Source organism: Vidua macroura, chromosome 7 (genome assembly GCF_024509145.1).
Source record: "Vidua macroura isolate BioBank_ID:100142 chromosome 7, ASM2450914v1, whole genome shotgun sequence".
In the NCBI taxonomy this organism is placed as follows: Eukaryota; Metazoa; Chordata; class Aves; order Passeriformes; family Viduidae; genus Vidua; species Vidua macroura.
The window spans coordinates 15034136-15054393 of record NC_071577.1 but is presented as its reverse complement, the minus strand read 5'-3'; the positions used below and the strand labels follow the sequence as shown (position 1 = coordinate 15054393).

The following is a 20258-nucleotide window of genomic DNA, read 5'->3' as shown; positions in this document are numbered from 1 at the left end:
GCAATTTTTTTTCCACAATATCAAAATGATTTGTATTTCCTCCAAGAGTAGTCTCAACTGAAACAAAATGAAGAAACATACAAGTATCCAGAGCACAGATAGGTCTGAACATTGGCATAACCTAGGTATGAGGGACAACTTGCTTTAGAAGTACATTACAAAAATAGCATTCAAATTCTGACCAGGGTTTAATATTAACATACCTGGATACTCTGCAAGGAAGTGACAATCTAGTATTTTTGCCATGTAAACCCCTTTCTAGAAAATCCAGATTTACTGAGTCTGAGTTGCTTACTGAATTATTTTCATGGAAGAAGTATGAGCTACATGAATTACACAAGTAATGGGGTGGCTTGGTATTTATAATTTATTTGTATACAATCATCATGTACCCTGCCTCTGGGTACAGTAAGTTGAGTGCTGCATGTTGCCTCAGACACAACAACAGTCCTATAGTATGATGGGGCTATTTGAAGCGATGAAAATGTGAATGAAGGAAGAAAAAAAAAATACAACAGCCTGTCAAATAGATTTTGAAAAAAATGTATCAGTCACAGCTTTAACTGCAACAAAAACCTAGAAGAAGGTGGTGGAAGTCTGATTAGTCTCTAGCAGATGGATGGCTCTTCTACAGCATGGGCACCTTCAACAACAGCTTTCACACACTTGGCCATTGTCTGGGATGCTCTACTGATGGAATCTGTGAAAAAAAAAAAATCCAAACATGTCAGTGCACAGACACAATACAAAATAAATTTAGTATAAGACTGGATACAAAGAGGATAAATAAAATCACTTAGTTGAAAATACAGTCTGTGCTTTATGTAAATTCCAAATAATTTTACTGAAAAATTTTGTTTCTTCAAGAGACTCAAATCCTATGTATCTTAGTGGACAGCTTTAAACAAATCATAAGAACCTTACTGTAAAGCTAAGTAAAATGTTCTGGTTTCAGAATGGAAAGACCACCCTATACATACCTGTCATATAGAAGTCTTTTATTGTGAGCTGAGGTGGAACAAGAGGATCAGCAAGAAGCTGTTGCTTTGCTAACTGTTGTAAGAAAGGAAAAGAAAGTCACCTGTATGATAGGAGCTTGTTACCAAAGCATTTGTTCAGTAAACTCTGCATTCAGTGTAGGTCAAAAAATGCTTCTCATATTACATATGAAGATTTTTCAAAAAGGCATTATGCTATGTAACAGCACTAAATCATGCCAAGATGCTTCAGTTTTGTTTACCTTTGCCAATTCATTTGCCTGGATGAAGTAGTTTGCTTCTTCCACATCATCGTATCGAACCAGATTGGGTGATACTTCTTCTAAACGCTTCCGTATTTGATCGAGGTTCTCGTAAGGCAAGGTCAAACCAGCCAACTGAGAGATTCACAGAAAGAAATGCCATCAAGTCTAGGGATTTAACTCAGAGTGGTTTAGATTACCAATCCATTAACATCTCTAAAGTAAAATGAGGAAAAATCTACACTCCTGAAAACACAGGCAGTTAGAATGCACAAACTGAAGCAAAGTCAGTGTTCTGATCACTTCCCCGTGTTAAAAACCAGGCTGACCTATTTGCTATACAAAGGATAAAGGAAGTACTTGTCCCCTTCCATACTTGCATTTTCCTTAGCTTACCACTAAATGAGGTAAAAGTCGATGCAATTATCAATGCATCTTGTTCCCTCTGAGTAGTGAGCACATATTTGACCTCATCTAATGATACCAGATCCTGGTCTCAGAGTCTATGCTGTTTTCTTTCTAAAAAGCAATAAACTGCATGCTCCCACCAGCTTCCTCGAAAGCACTTCACAAAGACCTGCAAAATTTGCAAAGCTTCATCCATTATGCATTCCAACAGCATACAGCAACCGCAACATTAGAACTATCTTCAAAAGGGAACCAATACGATTTAACTCACAGAATTAACTTAGGATTCAATACAGAACATTGCTTTTTAAAACAATGTGTTTTCCTGAAAATCTATCTTTTTTTACATTGGAAAATGTTTACAAGAAGCAACTTAACCTCTCAGTATACTTTTATTAGAAGCAACTTATAACAGCAACAGTACCTCAGAGACAGCTCTAATAATTTTCCAGTCTTCCCTTGCCATCCCAGGAGGTGTTACTGCTACTCTTGTCTGCTGGGCCCGACCTTCAGTATTCACATATGTGGCTGCTTTCTCTGTATATGCTGCTCCTGGGAGAATAATATCAGCCATGGGAGCTCCCACATCCCCATGATGCCCTGAATACATGGAAAGAGGAAACAGTACACAACCATGAGACAGAAGTAAGTCAAAATAAATAGAAATGCTTTACTAAGACAGAATTTCTGTGTTCCCATAAAAAAAGGATTTTCTAAGTTTTGCTTAGCCAGTAACCTGAAGCCCATGAGGCTGGCTGCTCTGAGGTCTTATTTGGCTAATACTCTGGGGAGAATGAATAGACTACAAGCAGGAGTAAATGGTACTTCAGTCTCTATAGTCACTCAGATTTGGGAGGTTCTTGGAACAAGGATTCTTAGATTAACATAAGATCATGTTTTAGTATGATAGAACAGCTGGAAACTAATGCTGCTTTGTCTGCCAGGTCTGAAGCTATGTTTCAGAAGCCTTATACTGGTTTATATTACATTATTACACATCAAGAGTTTCCCATCTTTACCTAAGAAATAGGTAACCAGTATCTCAATTATGTGTTAAAAGTTCCCTTTCCTGGTAGAAAACAAAGGCTACAATTCCTCAAAGGGTTTTATACCACTGTTTACACTTTTACTCCAACTATTAAAATAGCAACATTCTTAATTTACACCTACTAATTACCTTGATAGATGATAAAACAGTACTCTGGCAAGTCTTGACGTGTTATACAACCAGAATCTGCTCCCAAGAGATACAATACTTTGGGAGCATTTTTCCTAATTGCCTCCACTCCTGGTTTGAAACCCAGGTCCAAAGCAGCAACTTGGCTTGCAACCCTGTAGAAACAAATACATCATGACTTTAAGTAATTTCAGAATTCTCCCTCTCCCATCAGAACAGACTTAACTTCTTTTTCTACACTAAATACTTTGAAGGGATGTAAGAGGTTCCTAATAGGAACAAGACAAACATGAAGCTCAAAGGCAGCTGAAATTTTTGACAGAGTATCAAGTTAGTTTTGCATTTTGACAACCTGACACCATTTAAAGTTTTCACAGGGAATCTCACCTATTTAAGATGGGATAGCAAAAATAAAGGCAGATATTGAAAGTTGGGACCTAGTGGCATGCAGCTCACTGGTGAAGCTTGATGCTTCAGATGACATTTCAGCTATGAATGGAACTCATCAGGCCTTTAATTTAGAGCACTCATGTGGAACATGAAAGACCCGGGCCATCAACTACTCAAAATCATCAAAGACTTAAGGCCACTATTTTATCTCTATTCATTTATTCACACATAAAAACACTTTTAAAAGAATGAAATAATAATTCAATTTTCTGGCAGTCTTCCTTTTCCAAAGCAACCGTTTTGCATAATCCTCCATAATCAGGTACAAGTCTTATTTAAAAGAAAAGACTCTCTCTAGAGTACAGATCTTCCAATATAACTCATTTTGTCTGACACAGTCAGATATAGAGTTTCAATAAGTTAGATTGCTTTTTACACTTAAGGTTGAACGGATGGTGCACCATAAGTGTGGAAGTCAATATGAAAGACTGCCAAACCACACTTGTATCATGAGTGTTCTTTAACTCATCATTATTTTGGTACTAAATATTTCAGTTTCAGCAGCAGAATGTTATATTCGAGTTTCCTTCAGAGGCCCAAGCCCTGCTCTAACTATACTATTTTTACATCAGTGGGGCTGCTTTTGGCAGAAGGAATTTTTTGAGTCTCCAGAAATGAGAGCCATTACATTTGGTGAAATAATTTTTCCTTTACAGAGATGGTCAACTTGACAGTCAGAATTTTAGAAAGGGAGTGGTGAAGGACTGTTCAAAGAGAAGCTTGTCTATTAAAAGGAGTAATATCCTGATAAACTGAATAGCTAAGATTAAAAGCTCTCAAATGGAAATCTTTGAAGCATTTCTATTAACTATTCAGTTGAGAAGCTGCACAGTAAAAGGAACATTAAAAAAACCCAAACAAAGAAACCATATTATTTAAATACTCTTGCCATTTTGTTTTTCTTCCTCTAGATAAAATGCAGTCATTTAGCAAGCGACACTGGTCTGCTGTGCATCCTACTGTGGTAGATGTTATTAAGCCCTCTCGTATTCTATGTCTAAATCAAAACCTTAAATTCTACATTTGAATATCATGAATTTATAAAAACTCATGGAGAGACAGGTCAAGGAACCCATTTTTATTAAGAAGTTTTTGCTAGCTTGTATTTCTGGTTTTTATATTCCCTACAGGTTTTAACCCAATAAGCTGCTTATGTATATAGGAAGCAATCTGTACACATACATTGTGGTAACCTGTGTAGCCCAATGTGCAAGCAAGCTGCTCCCAAAAAAGTTTTTAAGCAAACCTGTGCAGGATGTTCATGACTTTCCAATCAGCACCAGCACCGCTCCTGGCCCTGGCATTCTGTGCAATGGTGGAAACAGCAGCATGGATGGCAGCTCCGTCACCGCGCTGCAGGGCTGCACTGCCCACCACCACCATTGGCTTTTTGGCATTGTCAAGGACCTGTGCAAGCCAACAATCAGAAATCCATTCCACAGCTACAAAGACAATTCTTGAGACAGATAATGTAATAAATCACTAAATTTCTCCATAAGTCTTCTACGTAAACCTACGGTTCCAAAATAGTAATTGCTTCATTTAGAGATAAAGCCAAGAAAAACTGCTGTAAGCAGGAAACTACCTTTTCAGTACACAACTGTACGCTCAATAACCACACAGCAGCACCTAAAACAGCCTGTTTTATGTCAAGAAATATCCCAGGAGTTTCCTGCACTGCAAAGTTTTACACACCTGAATATATTACACAGTTTATACATACTTGGTGCACACTAATCATTACTTCATCTCTGCATTTGATTAAAAGCAACCCCATCTACAAGATGGTACTTTTCTTCAAATCTGTCTCTGGGGAATTCAGATTATTACTCAATACCTGTGGAATTTAACAGTCACACTCTTAATTTCTCTGTACCTTGCAGAAGGCATGTTTGCCAGAAGCAATGTCCTGAAGTATCTGTGGGGACTCTCCCAGATGTTCATATCTGTAGGTCAAATCCACAGGAGAGCCGACAAGGGCCACTTGCAAGTCATTGTGAAGCCAGCTGAAAATACAACAAACGTTTTTTAAAAATTCAAGAAATACAGAGTTTTACCCAACCAAAGCCACTAATTATAACTTCAGCAGTAGCTTAAAATAGCATTGCAAAGGAATTTAAATGGCATTCATTGTTTTGGTAAGATGCAGTTTAGCTTTATTTTGGCTGTTAAACAAGCCTCTAGCTTTTTTAGAAGGATTATTTCTCTAGATATATTCCAGAAACAGTACAGCAACACACCTTATGTGACAAGTTCGTAACTCAATTCCCTCCTCCCCCCAAGCTTCTGCCAATTCAGTTTTAGAAATCCACTTATTTCTTAGGTAAACACAGACAAATTTAGCTGGTTAGAAATTTTTCTTTTTTGCAGCTTCTCATGGTAGACTTATAAAAATACATGAAAATACACATTCAAAAGTCTCACTGCATTTTCTCCTTTCAAAATTTCAACACCATTACTGTTTAAAATCATGTATTTTCAAAGATCCCAAAATTAGGAAGGACAGGGCTTTTATAGACCTCATTTGGCTCACAGCTTATTAAAATTGAATTAGCTATGTTCAAAAGTTTGGGAAAGCCACACTACTTTGCAAAGAAAATGTTAAACTGGAATGACGACTTCTAAATTCAGCACATCTGATTTGTTACAGTACAAAAAGCAATAAATTGATGCTGAAAATAAATCTTTAAGGAATATGCTTTAACAGACTTCTATAAAACAGAAAATCTGAGGTGTCTGTGTAATGCAACAAAGGAATAAATGTCTGAGTAGATGAACTTAATGTAAAATGTCAAAGCAAGAATGAACTACCTCTACACTACAGGGTACTACCCTTTTTCCACACATAAATCACCATTCCCTTTACTAAAAGGTGAACTAAATCCAATGATCCCATCTGAATGAATGCTCTCAAGTTACTGCCTGCAACTCCAACCGAGCACTGTATCAAATCCAGATGGATTAATGTGCTTATTCACCACCAAGGAATACAAACCTCTTTCGAATTCTAGCATTAAAAAGCGGTGCCTCAAAGCGTGGATTGGTGCCAACCAGGAGGAGGACATCTGCCTCCTCCACCCCTGCAATCTTGGTATTCAGCAGGTAGTTAGAGCGTAAATCTGTGCTATAACAAAAAGATGGAAGAAAGAGGATAAGAATTCAGTCGAAGGAAGGAATGAAGCTATGGTAAAGATTATAAATGCTCAAAATACTTTTTCATCTCAGGAAAAGAAAGATAAAGAATAGATTTCTCAATCCAAATTACTAATTATAACTGTACTAAAGTTTTCACACCACAAATAGAAATAGACTAACTTATCCAGCTCACAACAGAGTGTAACTGGCTTTCAGTGACTGACTGTTAAACTGCAGCAACTGTACACTCAGTACAGTATGGGGTAAGTGTGCAACCCTTGCTGGAGTAGAGACTATGAATCAACTCACAATCCATAAATACTCTCTGTATGTGAGGACTGTAAATTTAAATAAACCCTGCTAATGCATCAGCAATTGTTATTCCTCCTAATTTTAGAATATTGTCATGAGATGATCTGCAGACTGGAAAGTTTATTAACATACCAATTATAGACAGACATTGCCTGTCCTCTTACCCAGCTCCAGCAGTAGGAAAGATCTCTTCAGTGCAGAGTGTATCACAATTCATTCTATTCAGTAGGTCTTTCAGAGCTATTAGTGCTTCTGCATCCACCAGCCCTCCTACAACTGCTGCTATGTCCTTACCTTCCACTGACTGGAGCTGGAGAGAAAGGAGACATAAACATAAACAAAAGAAACCACCGAAATAAATTCTCATTTAGCCCAGGTAAATATTTGTTATATTAGGGTGTGCCAAAGCCAGCAGTGTACCGCTGGCCTGGAGTAGCACAAACCAATCGCTGATGTCTGATTCCCACCAGGCAGCAGCTCCAGCTCCTTCAGAACTCATGATAAGCAAAGAAGAGCTCTCTGTATTCTATGCAGGTCTCTACCACTTGAGTTATCACTCAGATATAGCTAATTTTCATTTGGTGTGGTGAGAGAGGAAGGTTGGTGAATGCTTTTATTTTAATGAAGCCACAGTGCAGACAGAATGCAAACTTCCATAACACAAGCTCTGGTAGTAAACTTAAAGGTATTATCTGAGAAGAAATAGCTTTTGTAACAAACCCTGCTACTGTACCATGGGCAAAAACATCCTTGAGGAAAGTTCAATTACAGTTATTCAATTCTACTTCACCCACATAAAATTTTTAATCAAAATCCAGAGCAGTCATGCAGCACTTCATTTGAGCTGCAGAATCAATCACCACACAGAGAAAGCACTGAGGAAAGCACGATTCAGATATAAGTAATACAGACTTAATGTCTTTGATGGCAAAAGTGGTGATAGCACAATTTAAATAAATTTAAAGATGACTTCAGATAGGTCAGAGTATTTGGGAAAATTGCTTCCTCCTAAATTTCTGAAGAAACAGTTTACTTTCCTATTTAAATAAAAGTAATTTCTCTCCCAATGCTCCAAATGAAATCATGGTAAGAAAAAGTTCTGTAAAAGGTCCAATCCATGAAACAGGAAATATTAGTCAAAATAAGAAATTTAAGTGGAAACACAATGGATTAGAAGTCAGATGTTCCCCTCTAAACTTAAAGAAAAAATCATTTTTAATATAAGTAATTTGATATTATTTGTAATACATCCAGTTTTAGAAATTAATTTTAGACTACTTATATTGAAAATTGTTCTTACCACACCAGCAACACGAGGTAACACATCCTCCCATGAGGCATAAACGAATACTCCTTTCTCATTTTTGATCATTGGCTGAGTAAGTCTCTGACGCTTCAGACCATCATAAGCAAACCTAAGTGAACACCAAAAATATCATTAAAGAGCAAAGACAAAGATAATTGTCTATAATTCTGTGAGTGAGTTTTCTAATTGCAGGCTTTTAGAAAAGAGAAAACCAAGAAATATTTCCCCAGAAAGTTTAACTTTTAACTTCCTTCTCAAAAACTCAGAAAATGATCAGTAACAGAAATAAGTTACCGTGAAAAAATGTTACAAAAATCAGAACATTAGAAAACTCAGCAACTTCAATTATAGAATTACAAAACATATTTTACAATTATTCTCCTTCACTGTAGCTTTACAATACTAACAGCTGAATACCGAACATCTCTGGTTCTCCAAACCATGCCTTTAATGTATGCATAAACACATGTGGGTACAAGCACATCCACACACCTGGTTTTGTCAGAAATCCATTCCTCATTGATATCTTCATGCAGCCTTGGCAAAATTCTCATCACTTCTCCAGTTCTCGTGCTCACTACAATGTTGCTTCCAACTGCATCAAGAACATCAATTGACTCTACCTTCCTGTTTAGAAGAACAAATAAACCACTTGCAGTCTTTCATATATAAGCAGCTAGTGTCTTATTTTTGGCCTGAATAGAGACAATTTTCTTCCTAGTAACTGGTATAGAGATGTATTTTGGATTTAGGTGAGAATAGTGTGATAACACAGGGATATTCTAGCTGTTGCTAAGCAACATTTACACCACATCAAGGACTTTTCAGCTTCTCACCCAGTCCCACCAGCAGGGAAGCTGGGGGATACAAGAAGCTGGGGGACAGAGGCAGGACAGCTGACCCCAATGGGCCAAAGGGATGTTCTGCACCACACAGCAGCAAGCTCAGCATGTGAATGAGGGGAAAGCTGGCTGGGGCCTGCTGCTCAGGGACTGGCTGGGCAATTGTAGTCTGCATCACTTGCTTTGTACATTCTAATTCTTTTAACGTTATTGTAATTTTCTTCTTCTATCCTATTAAACTGTCTTTATTTCAGCCCACAAATTTTACATTTTCCCCCCCCAATTTTCTCTCCTATGCCACATGGGGGCCTGAAATGAGCAACTAGCTATGTGGTATTTAGCTGCTTGCTGAGTTAAATAACAACAGTCTTTTAAAGCATCCAGTGTGGGGCACAAAGAGTTGAGGTAACAACAGATCTGACCAGAGCACGTGAAAACAAATTCGCTATAAGCTCTCATTGTATTAGTTTAACAGGTGCTGGTCTCAGAGTTGCTGCACACGTTCTCAGAGCAGTGTTATATAACACCTTGCTGTCTGTATGTGTTCCTTGTTTGCTGTTTATCATCTCTTGAAGGTGGGTTAAGGATGCAATTCAGTCACAGTGTGCCACTGGTTTATGACAGGACGAAATTGCTGGTGGAGAGACAGATCCGGGGCTTGCACTCAGCACCGCTGCCGGCTCCGTGCTTCGGGCGCCTTCCAGCGGACACAGTTGGTAATTACACCCTCCACCTTCCCGGAGAGCCGATGTGTGAGGAGACACTTCCCTCCGCCTTCCTCTGCTCCTCCAGACTACTTACAACAACAGCTCCTGGAGATTTTCAGTATCACTGGGATAGTCAAATTAGCATGTTCGAGGCCAGGCTGGATAAAGTCTTGAGCAACCCGATCTAGTGAGACGCGTCCCTGCCCATGGCAGGGGTGGTTGTGACTAGATGATCTTCAAGGTCCACTCCAATCCTTAACATTCTGTGATTCTGTCTCCTGAATGTGTTTCAGGTCTTGTTTAGGGTTAAACAACTACTTAAGAAAATCACACAGAGATCTGCTCTGAGGCTGAACAGCTTAGTTTCACAAGGTATTTTAAATAATATCCTCAACAATTAGTGAGTTAATGAATTTGTATTTTCCTTTATACACATCTTTTACTAAGCAATCAGCACAACCTACAAGTCCAAAACATTTTAGAGTAAAAATAAGGGAAGAACAGTCTACAAAATAAGCTGTAAGTAACAAAATTCGTGTTAGTTTCAGTCTATGGAAAAATCTATAACAAAAAGGCAGAAAATGAAAACCAGAGAAAATCCTTAGTATCACAGATGGACATATTATAAGATAAAGTGTACAACAAACAGAGAAAGCTGTGTCTTCAGTAGGGTTTAAGACACATACCTTGTCTCCCACGGGCGTGCAGTAAAGGCATATGGCTTGGAGGTAAGAGCACCAACGGGGCAGATGTCAATAATATTTCCTGATAACTCAGACATAAACATTTTCTCAACGTAAGTACCAACTTGCATATCATTTCCTCTTCCGGTTGTTCCCAAGTCATCTACCCCCGCAACCTCACTAGCAAACCTGGTAGGTGCACAAAGAAGGAGAAACGCATCTGGCATATACAACTGCAACACAGAACATTTTTCAGCCCTCATCTCATTTTCTTAAGATAAAACATTATTTCATACACCTGAAAGAAGGAAACAATTGTTTAGGTGCGTTAGTCAGCACCACCACGTATAGGACCATCTCCAAAATTTCATTCAGAAAGGGCTACATAAACTAGGGAGAGGTATATCAAAAAACACAGCAGTTCAATACTCACTGTATTACACTAAGATTAGTCCTAAATAACAAGTTCTTTCTAGAACTAGTTGGGTACATTGTATTCTTTTCCATCTGGCTCAAGTTGGCCAGTACAGCATCTCAGGGCTACAGAACAGCATAAATATAGCTACCAGAGGCTATCAAAAATAAATAAATCTTACAGCTGTGGCTGAGGAAGTCACATATGCTTTCTGGCACCAACACCATGGGGGCAGTTCTGCCCTGCAGAACTCTGATTTCACTTTCATGCATTGGCTATCTTTCTCTATTTCCTGTCTGGTAGCTCCAGGAAATCAGCTATCAGTCACTAACAGAAATAAAATTTTTAAATACAATCAGAAAATAACTTTTTAAAAAACTGACTACCCCTCATGGGGTTTCTTTCACTAGTAACAAACTGACACAAATATGCCTGCTTAGTACTCTCCTCAGTGACAGTAAAGGACTTTACCTGATGCATCGAGTGCACTGTATACACCGAGTCATGATGGTTTTGACTAAGGGGCCAATGTTCTTGTCCTCCACAGCACGTTTGCTCTCTCTAAATCTGCTCCTATCACTGCCAAACATCATTGACTGGTCCTAAAACAGACAATAGTACACACACATATCCAGGCTGCTGGAAAGCACAATTTTACCTAAGACAACAGCATTATACATAAGTCTACATAATTTAATTGGATTTTGTACCTGTAGATCACATTCTCCACCCTGATCACAGATAGGACAGTCCAATGGGTGATTTGCCAGCAGAAACTCCATTACACCCTCTCTGTTAGGTTCAGAGAATTAAATTAATATCAGCTTAACATCACTTGGCAGAGAGTACACCTAATCAGTCAAAGGAGGCTAAAAGAAAGGTACCTTGCTTTCCTGGACTTCTCAGAGTTTGTCAGTATATTCCAGCCCTTCATAACTGGCATGGCACAAGCAGCAACTGGCTGAAATCACAATAAAAAGCAAGCATGAAAAAAATATTTTTCTTCTCAGCATGGGCACAAACCCACACCTCCTCCTCCCCAGTTCTAGCATAGGTATCTGTTATAAATAAATAGAAATAAAGAGGTCTGCAAAGCAAAAAAAAAAAAAAAAAAAGAGTCTAACTGATAAAGTCACTAGAAGCCATATTTATCAATAATCTGCTATATAAAAAAGGTTAAATTAGTTATGATTTATTCACAGTTTAAAATTCTACAATTTCCAGTCTTAATTTGAGCAGTTACAGCATTAAGAATGTCAGTTGTAATAGATACAAGGCAAATCAAACAGCTTCAGCAGACATCTAGAAAACCTCCAGAACTGGAATTCAGAGTATGAATTGTTTACAAGACACTTGTTTGCACAAAGCCTGTATAAAGTCTTGTAATAAAATTCTTCTCAAGATTACTGCAAGAGTAACAAAAACTCCTACTCTGTAAACAAATCCCTTTTACTTTTCAATCACATCATGACTTCCACCTTTAGTGATAACCCAACATATCCAGATACACAAAGCTCTAAGTATAGAATTGAAGTTGGGGTGAGCTAAAAAATTTTATGTGTGAGTATAAATCTCTAATCCAAGACTGAACTCTAAAAGAATGTGCAGAGATTTCTTAGTACTTCTGAAGACAGTGTTCACTCCTGAAATCAACTGTTTCACAACAGATATCAATGCATTAAAATATAAACTACTAACCAACTGCAATCATTACTTACAATGAACCTGCAGGTACTAATCCTACAGCTAAATTCATACAGTATCTGAAGTTTATTATCTATGTAGTATCAGCTGAAAATGTGTGGCTGAAGCTTGAACTACAAAGCATAAAATGCATCTAACAGCAAAACACACAGCTATCAAATGCTCATGTCCAAGAGAATGACAACAATTACTTATTGGATTACTTATACTTATTTACTTATAAGATTTTAATTACTTGTAAAATTTAATTACTCTAATTACTTATAAGATTTAAACTAGGCTCAAGCACAGCAAAAAATTCCTATTGAATTCTATATTGCATATTCCATATTGCAATTCCTATGAAACACAAACAATACCTTTGGAGCTTTCTCTATTTCCACAAGACACATCCGACAGTTTCCAGCAACAGAGAGACGATCATGGTAACAAAAACGAGGTATCTGAACTCCAGCCTTTTCACAGGCCTATCAAAAAATAAGAAGCAGAGGAAAATTAAATCTTAGTCAGACTTTTCAGTTTCACCTCAGAAAACACTATGCAGTTTTTCAAAGAGTAACACTGTCAGTGCTGAAGAACAGAGTGCACTTGACCTTTCATCTTAAGAAGTGACCATAAATAAAAAATTGTGACAAAGCAAAAAAAAAAGTCAGGATATCAATTACAAATACAGTTTCTCTAACCTTTGTAAGTGATTGAGGAAATGAAAACTGACCTCTCTTTCATTCTTTCCTCCAATAATACAGAGAATTCTCTGCAACAGGGCACTAGCAATACAAATAACTTTTTAAGAACACACTCTTTACAGAAAAGTGCATCAAAATAAAAATTGAAAAACAAAAAGAGCATCATGAGCATAACAATTTCTGATAATCCAACAACACATATTCTCTGTATAAAGGTACTCCAGCAGAGTCAGTCTTCAACTTCAGCAGACCCCAAACTCAAAGACAACATGACAGAAATGGAGACAGGAGGACAGAGCCAACAGATTTCCAGAGCCTAGATGAAGACAGCCTTTCCTGCATAAAACCCACACAGCTAATGGGATCTATGCTACAGCATTATAGCTATGCCTGCCAGAAGAAATACCACCGAATTTAATAAAAAAACTCTACCAAGATCTAGTTTTTCTGACAATTTCTACCAAAAAGAACCATGTTATCTAAACTGAAAAGCTAATTTAAAAAAGTAACATTTAGGAAAAATTTGTACTAGGTTCATGCTGGGGACAATTCTAATGCCTAAATAAATTTGTAATTTGTATCCAAAGAACAAGGGCTATATCTAGAAATAAACTGTGTATTTTAATGTTCTAACCCATTATACCACATCTTCATTTAATGACTTCTTAAAAAAAAATCTTTACTTGAAATTTCAGCCTGAAAAGTAACAATGCTCTGTACAGATTGGGAGATCCAGGTTCCCTTTCTTCCCACACCAGGAATAATAAAAGCAGATAAGCATGAGCACTATGAATCCTAAAAACTAATAACTGAAAGGAGACTATCCCTCATTTACCCAAGACACACTGTAATAAGATACAAAATGTACAGATTCTGAAAGACTACAAGGTCACGTAGTGTTCAGAGACAGAAATTCAACCAGAATTTATTGAAGTCTGTTACTGCATTGAATAAAGTTTTGCAGCTGGGATTGATGCTGCATGCATCTTCTTTTAAGCAACCATGGCATATTTTTCTTTTTCAATTCCCCCAAGGATTTCTATCACATGAAATTGCATCACAGTCAGTTAAAACACCCCTAAAAAAATGCAAGATGTAAAGGCAGGTGGCTTTTTGCTGTATGGAACAGAACATGCTGCCAAGAAGTGAGAAGTCCCAGAAAATTGAGAATGCCGTTCCCCACACCTGCAGGACTGTAGTTCCAGGGTTCACCAAAACAGGATGGCCATCCACAAACACCTCTATTTGGTTGCTGGCTGCTGTTGCAGTTGTACGCCCTGAAGGATATGGAAAAAGAAAACAAAAACAACTTTCACTTACTGCTAGATGGAAACCATCAGACCCCCTACTCCTGATTTTCCTTACAGAGTGCTGATAGAATCCCAATTCTACCAACAGCGCAACACAGAATCCCTTAGCCTGCAAAGCGAGTATGCATATGTGCCCTCTGATAAATGAACTGCACATACATTTATCACCAGAGACCCAGATATAAACCCCAGACACTTACCACATACTCTGGAGGACTGGGTGACCCCAGCTAAGGTCCTGGGTACGGCAAGCAGTCGAAGCATGGTGCTTTGGTAAGAGAGAAAACAGCACTGTTGTTATCAGTTCAAATGTTTGCCGGCAAGTTTTAAACAGGTAGAGAAAGAAGTTCTACACCAGTGGCAAAGGAGCACGTACGCACACCGACACATACAGTTATGGGACAGTGAGTTACCTCCTTCAAAGGCAAGACATGATTCTCTACCAATCTATACATCACACATAGGAACGTCACTGAGCGGCCTCGCCGCCTGCAGCGGAGCGCCGGCCCCGGCCCCGCTCCCCCACGGACAGGACGGAGCAGTCCGGCGGCGGCGGGCCCAGTGTCGCCGTCCCCGGGGCCGAGGGCACGGCGGGTGACGGCGCTACCCGGCGCGGGGGTCACCTTGGAGGCGCCGCCGCCCGCCGGGCAGCCCCCAGCCCGTCGCCCGGCCCGTCAAGGACATCGGGAGCGGCGGCGGCGGAGGCGCCCGGAGCAGCGGCACCCGCGCGCACCGAGCCGCCCGCGGCGGCACCGCCGTTACCTGGCGCGGGACGGGCGGCGGCGCCGCGGGACGGCTGCGCTCCGCCTCGGCCTCTGCGGCGGCGGCCTCGGGCCTCTCCGCCGCTGACCTCAGCCTCCTTCGGCTATCTCCGGAGCCCTCTTCGGCAATCTCCGTACAGGGCAGTCCGCGCTCGGCAACCTCCGGAGCGAACCACTTCGGGTATTTCCGGCAAGCTATAGGGGAACGATAACATGCGTCATTACCGCCGCCAGCCCACAGCCTTTTCGGCCACCGTCACACGCACCGCCCTTCCCTCGGCAGTTTCCGGCCCTTTCCGTCTCTTCCTTCGCTCAGCTCCGGAAACTTCCGCTTTGCCAGCGGGGCGGGGTGTGGCCACAATACAATGTTACAAAGGCCGTGTAACGCCGCAAACCTTCCTAGGGCTTATAGTCAGCCTCACTTTTATTACTTCGACGCTTTCCCGCACCTCTGGTGTCCCGTCCGCTGCACGCCCTGCGCTGCAGCAGTCAACCCCTGAGGAGCTACCTCGCGGCTCGCTCTCGCGGAGGAATACAGCTGCGTGCAGAGCCGCGGAGGGATACCGGCACTATATAAGACCGGCGCAGGCGCGCCGAGGCCCTTTCCCGCGGCAGTGGCGGTCGGGGCGAGCGCAGCGTGTGGGCCGCGCGCCGCCGCCATGGGCTTCGGGGACCTGAAGTCCGCCGCGGGCCTCCGCGTCCTCAATGACTTCCTGGCCGACAAGAGCTACATCGAGGGGTGAGAGGCGGCGAGAGGAGGGTGCCGGGGTGCGGGGAACGTGAGTCGGGCCTGGCGGAGACAAGCGGTGGGGACGCGGGAGGGCCCTGAGTCACCCCGGCAGCTGCACGGGCGGCGCTGCTCGGCGGCCGCCGCTGCTCCATGTGTTCCTGCGTGTCTCGAGCAAGGGAGATAACTCGGTTTGTTCTCCGCAGGTACGTTCCTTCGCAGGCTGACATAGCAGTCTTCGAAGCGATCGCCGCCCCGCCGCCTGCAGACTTGTTCCACGCTCTCCGGTGGTACAATCATATTAAGTCGTATGAAAAGCAAAAGGCGAGGTATAGTAAAACTCCGAAGCTGTAATATCTCCCCGAACCAGCCTACAAATTGCTGCGTTTGTTTCTTCCAGTTTGAGCAAAACTGGTTTCCAGTGGCACCACGTGGCATTTTGTGCCAGAAACAGGGCAGACCTCTTCTGTCAGTATGGAGGACAAAATTAATGATTTGCGGTACCGAAGGACATGGAAAGAAAAGGCGATATGAAAGGAAATAGTATCTCTTTTCTCTTTTAGTGGTTTTATGTGTTCTTGAAAGGTGCTGTATTGACATCCGTGGAGACTGCAAGCCTCTCTGAAAACGTACAGCATAGGTAGGGTCAGTATTGCTACGCTGCTTTCTCTGAGCCTCAGTCTTCTTTGGAGGAAACTCTTCCAAAAATGGGTGGCTCAGTCTCTAGTCGGTTTCTGAAGCTTTTGTAATGCTAAAGGGGATTGAGATTCTGAAGTGGTTTCACAAAGTATCTGGAAACTGCTTAGGGTTCGTGAAATCAAAAGCAAGTTTTATGGCTTTGGTAACAGCTGTTCACGTTAGCAATACAACCGTGATCTTATTCTAAGATAACAGGACCATATGAGCAGCAAGAGAAGGTAAATTCAGGAAGTTCTAGTCTCTTGTCCTGTTGAGAGCAAGGGTTTAGCGTAAAGTGTTCACTGAAACGTAGGAAAAGAGCAGTTACCATGCAGTAATGTGTTTTCAGTGACTTACTAGGTTTTAAACAAGTGAAAGTAGTTCTAGGGAAGCATGAACAAGAAGTTGGTAATTCCTCCTAGACAGAATGTAGTGCAGATAGAGGATTCCAATAAGAAAGCTTTTCCTATCCATGTACTTAGTTGGGCAGGTTTGAGCTACAGCTAATCCCATATCCACAGATTACACAGCTGACATGTCAGGAGCATTGGGGGCTGGCTTTCATGAGGTTCTGATTTCAAATAGCAAAATCGGGTTTTTACTCTTTTAGCACAAGTTTTTTATTATAAATAGATTTGTAAGTGCATTGATAAACTGGCAGTGGTTGTATTGACGTTTGAGGAGGTTCCTAATACCTGCATTTTTCTTTCAGCTTGCCAGGAGTAAAGAAGGCTTTGGGAAAATACGGTCCTGCTGATGTTGAGGACACAACAGGTGCGGCCACAGATAGCAAAGATGATGATGACATTGACCTTTTTGGATCTGACGATGAGGAGGTACTTGTGACCTTTTTGTATTATTCCTATTGCTTTTTAGAAATTAAATCGGGTATGCAGATTTTCACCTTGACCTAGTTGAAGATGCTTATGTTTCTGACCTTGATAACAGATCCTACTTGAAATTCTCAAGTGTTGCTAGCTTTGCAGAATAGGAAAGCTTGGAGGGTAAAAAGTTAGAAAATAACGTGCTGCAATGGGGTGAACTGTCCAACTTTGACTGGTTACATGATGAGTAAAACAAAAAATCACCATCTTTCGGCTGACAGTTGTGATGATTTGTTTTTATCTGAGTAGATGCCAGTCATTTTGGTAGTGCTTTGGAGATGTGGAGATTTGGTGCTTTTTCCTGTAACTGCAAATTTGTCTTTCAGGAAAGTGAGGAAGCAAAGAAACTGAGGGAAGAACGTCTGGCTCAGTATGAATCAAAGAAGTCCAAAAGTATGTGTGCTGGGAACTTTCTCATCTTCTACGCTTGAGTTAATTTTCATGCATTTGAACAGGATGGCTAGAAAGACTAATTAACTGTAATAATAGATCAGCTTGACTAGAATGAGACAGGAGTAATTAGCTTCACTTGAATTGCCAGTGAGCTTAGCCTTCCCATAGCAAATAGGAATATTAACATGCTTTTTGTTCTGGTTCATACACTCCTGCTTGTTCTTTCCAGAGACTGGGCTTTCTACATAAATGGAGGTAATGCAAAGATTTTCTTCAAAAGTTTAGAGAAACTGCTGCAGTACACAAGTTACTCCACAGCTACTGGTCTGGAACTGTTCAGAACTGTAGCAGTTGCAGTATTCCCTCTGTGGAAGATAAACTGTTACACAGCATTAGGCTCTTTCTCAGATGTTCTGAGAAAGACTTCCTATGTAACAAACACTGTCATCTGCTGAAATCTGTGTATACAAAATTTATCTACATATTGAAAGTTGGGGTGTACACAGCTGCACTACTTCAGAAATGTACCTTGGTACCAGAGGCCTGTCACAGTAATGTGAGCAGGTTCTTGCTCATGAAATTGGATAAGTTGCTCTTGTAAAACCAGTTTGCGAGTATATTCATGAGTTTTTGGAAGATGCCTACCTTTTCATGGTGATTTTCTTCCCCTAGAACCAGCTGTTGTTGCCAAGTCATCAATCTTGCTTGATGTGAAACCTTGGGATGATGAGACAGACATGGCCAAACTAGAGGAGTGTGTTCGAAGCATTCAAGCAGATGGCTTGGTCTGGGGATCCTGTAAGTGTGGGGAAATTTCAGAGCAGGGAGAGGGAGAGTGCAGGCCTGTGGGACAGTATATGAGCAGTGGGATGTGTGGTCACTGTTTGCTGACCTATGAAATGTAGGTAGCTGTAATGGGGGAGCTGCAATACTGCAGTACTTCAGTGTCTTTGCATGGTCAGAAAAGGTTTATTAGCTCAGTGGCCTGGTTAAGATTGAAATACAGGTTTTAAAACTATAGGACTTGAGCTCTGCTCTCCTGCATCTCCCTGTACAATTCCTGATGCAGCAAACACCTTTACTCACCCGCATCACTGGTTTGGGGAGGGGGTGGAGGTCCACAGAAAAAAACTTCTTCAGTCAGTTGTGATGAATGCTGAGTTCTTAATTAGATGGTCCATAATGTGGACCAAAGGCTGGTTTTTTATATTACTGCGAATTGCTTTGGTCAGTTCACTCTTAGGTCTGTTTTTTAAGAGATTCCACCAATAAAGGAGTACTAAATACTTTTTTTTGTTTTGCAGCCAAGCTAGTACCTGTTGGCTATGGTATCAAAAAGCTTCAGATCCAGTGTGTTGTTGAAGATGATAAAGTTGGAACAGATATGCTGGAAGAGAGAATAACAGCTTTTGAAGACTATGTACAATCAATGGATGTAGCTGCTTTCAATAAGATTTAAGTCTTGATATACCTAGAATAAATGTTGTTGCAAAAAATGTGCAGTGTCTGTGCTTGTTTCAGAATCTTAATCCAGCTCACAAATGTAAGGTTTTCTTAATGGGTAAAGCAGAAGCTGAAACTGAATTTCGAAGTTGCTCTGACACCTCACTGTAGTACCCAGGAGCATGAGCAGACCATCACTTCAGAGTTAACGTTACCATGGCTTTAAAATACTGAAATGCTTTCCTCCATCTGTGGAGGAAATTGCATCTTTGGAAATGTCTGGGATTCCTCTTGAGGGAGGGATGGTTCTAAGGGAAAGGAGCAGGGCTCAGTCAAAGTGCATGTTTTAGTGGGTAAACAGTACAAATTCCTTTTGTTTAGTAAGGGTGGTGACTAACCAGATACACCATGGCCTTCGTTGATGGAGATTAAACTAACTTCTGAGTGACTTGCAGTGCTGTAGAGATAAGGCTTGCGACTACCCTGGTACCGTCTCACCTGTTCCATGACTTGGAACTTTTTTTTTTTTTTTCCTCTGAGGCTTGGAAACATTTGCAATGAAATTACGTCGAGTTTTGTGTCTTAACGCAGCAAATAATGTTGCTGAGGAGCCGCTGCCACGCGGGGCGCGCGCGGTGCGCGGGCGGTGCCTCCGGGGGGCGCTGCGAGCCCAGCGGTGCCGCGGGTGCGGCGCCTGCCCAAGGAGCAGAGCAGGAGCCGGGAGCTGCCCGCGGGCTGCAGCCACTGCAGGGTCCTGCAGGGTCTGTCTGACCTACACGATAAACTTGACACGTGCTCGTGACATAGACATGAAAAAAATAGCTGAAAATGCAAACACAATAAAATATATAAAAAGTAGTGACAGTAACAGCAGTTTGAGCTGTTTACTCAGCTCCAGATTGGTTTCTAGATTGATTTTGACATTTCTTTTAGTGATTGAAGAACCAGCAGGAATAAATCCCAAAAACTGTCTGTAGGATTGATACAAATGTAGAAG

At 40.8% G+C, this 20258-nt stretch overlaps 2 protein-coding genes and 2 non-coding genes across 6 annotated transcripts; 3 read left to right on the top strand and 1 right to left on the bottom strand.

The window, feature by feature from the left end:
• Nucleotides 1-344: 344 nt before the first annotated feature.
• On the bottom strand, nucleotides 345-15374 carry NDUFS1 (NADH:ubiquinone oxidoreductase core subunit S1). 2 transcript variants are annotated; one of them, XM_053981837.1, is made up of 19 exons: nucleotides 15138-15374; nucleotides 14576-14643; nucleotides 14251-14342; nucleotides 12739-12846; nucleotides 11560-11636; nucleotides 11386-11467; nucleotides 11147-11277; nucleotides 10264-10449; nucleotides 8521-8655; nucleotides 8023-8137; nucleotides 6887-7032; nucleotides 6271-6399; nucleotides 5152-5281; nucleotides 4522-4682; nucleotides 2826-2980; nucleotides 2073-2248; nucleotides 1241-1375; nucleotides 981-1053; nucleotides 345-700 (listed from the first exon to the last, which is right to left on the bottom strand). In XM_053981837.1, exons 2-19 carry the CDS (start codon nucleotides 14637-14639, stop codon nucleotides 609-611), a joined length of 2187 nt encoding a protein of 728 aa, XP_053837812.1. In that variant the 5' UTR covers nucleotides 14640-14643; nucleotides 15138-15374; the 3' UTR covers nucleotides 345-608. The 2 variants fall into 2 exon arrangements, with proteins under 2 accessions (XP_053837812.1, XP_053837813.1); XM_053981838.1 differs by lacking the exon at nucleotides 15138-15374 and adding an exon at nucleotides 14789-14923.
• Nucleotides 15375-15695: 321 nt separating this feature from the next.
• Nucleotides 15696-19316, top strand: EEF1B2 (eukaryotic translation elongation factor 1 beta 2). Of its 2 annotated transcripts, XM_053981840.1 has the most exons (6): nucleotides 15696-15875; nucleotides 16070-16192; nucleotides 17254-17377; nucleotides 17752-17818; nucleotides 18491-18616; nucleotides 19123-19316. In XM_053981840.1, the coding sequence occupies exons 1-6, from the start codon at nucleotides 15796-15798 to the stop codon at nucleotides 19275-19277; spliced, it is 675 nt and encodes a 224-aa protein (XP_053837815.1). In that variant the 5' UTR covers nucleotides 15696-15795; the 3' UTR covers nucleotides 19278-19316. The 2 variants fall into 2 exon arrangements, with proteins under 2 accessions (XP_053837815.1, XP_053837814.1); XM_053981839.1 differs by lacking the exon at nucleotides 18491-18616.
• Nucleotides 17598-17677, top strand: LOC128810386 (small nucleolar RNA SNORD51). The gene has a single exon (XR_008438030.1). It is a non-coding gene; the product is annotated as a small nucleolar RNA SNORD51 (small nucleolar RNA).
• LOC128810389 (small nucleolar RNA SNORA41) lies at nucleotides 18129-18262 on the top strand. Its single transcript, XR_008438033.1, has one exon. It is a non-coding gene; the product is annotated as a small nucleolar RNA SNORA41 (small nucleolar RNA).
• Nucleotides 19317-20258: the final 942 nt, after the last annotated feature.

What these genes read in the sequence shown, in the direction of transcription:
- NDUFS1 (XM_053981837.1), bottom strand. Translation starts at nt 14,639, where the DNA reads ATGCTTCGACTGCTTGCCGTACCCAGGACCTTAGCTGGGGTCACCCAG. An exon ending in TGGATTTCTGACAAAACCAG is followed by an intron (nt 8,138 to 8,520) that starts GTGTGTGGATGT and finishes GTGTTCACTTAG; the next exon opens with GTTTGCTTATGATGGTCTGA. An exon ending in AATGCTAGAATTCGAAAGAG is followed by an intron (nt 5,282 to 6,270) that starts GTTTGTATTCCT and finishes TTGTATTTTCAG; the next exon opens with CTGGCTTCACAATGACTTGC.
- EEF1B2 (XM_053981840.1), top strand. Translation starts at nt 15,796, where the DNA reads ATGGGCTTCGGGGACCTGAAGTCCGCCGCGGGCCTCCGCGTCCTCAAT. An exon ending in GACAAGAGCTACATCGAGGG is followed by an intron (nt 15,876 to 16,069) that starts GTGAGAGGCGGC and finishes TGTTCTCCGCAG; the next exon opens with GTACGTTCCTTCGCAGGCTG. An exon ending in TATGAAAAGCAAAAGGCGAG is followed by an intron (nt 16,193 to 17,253) that starts GTATAGTAAAAC and finishes TTTTTCTTTCAG; the next exon opens with CTTGCCAGGAGTAAAGAAGG.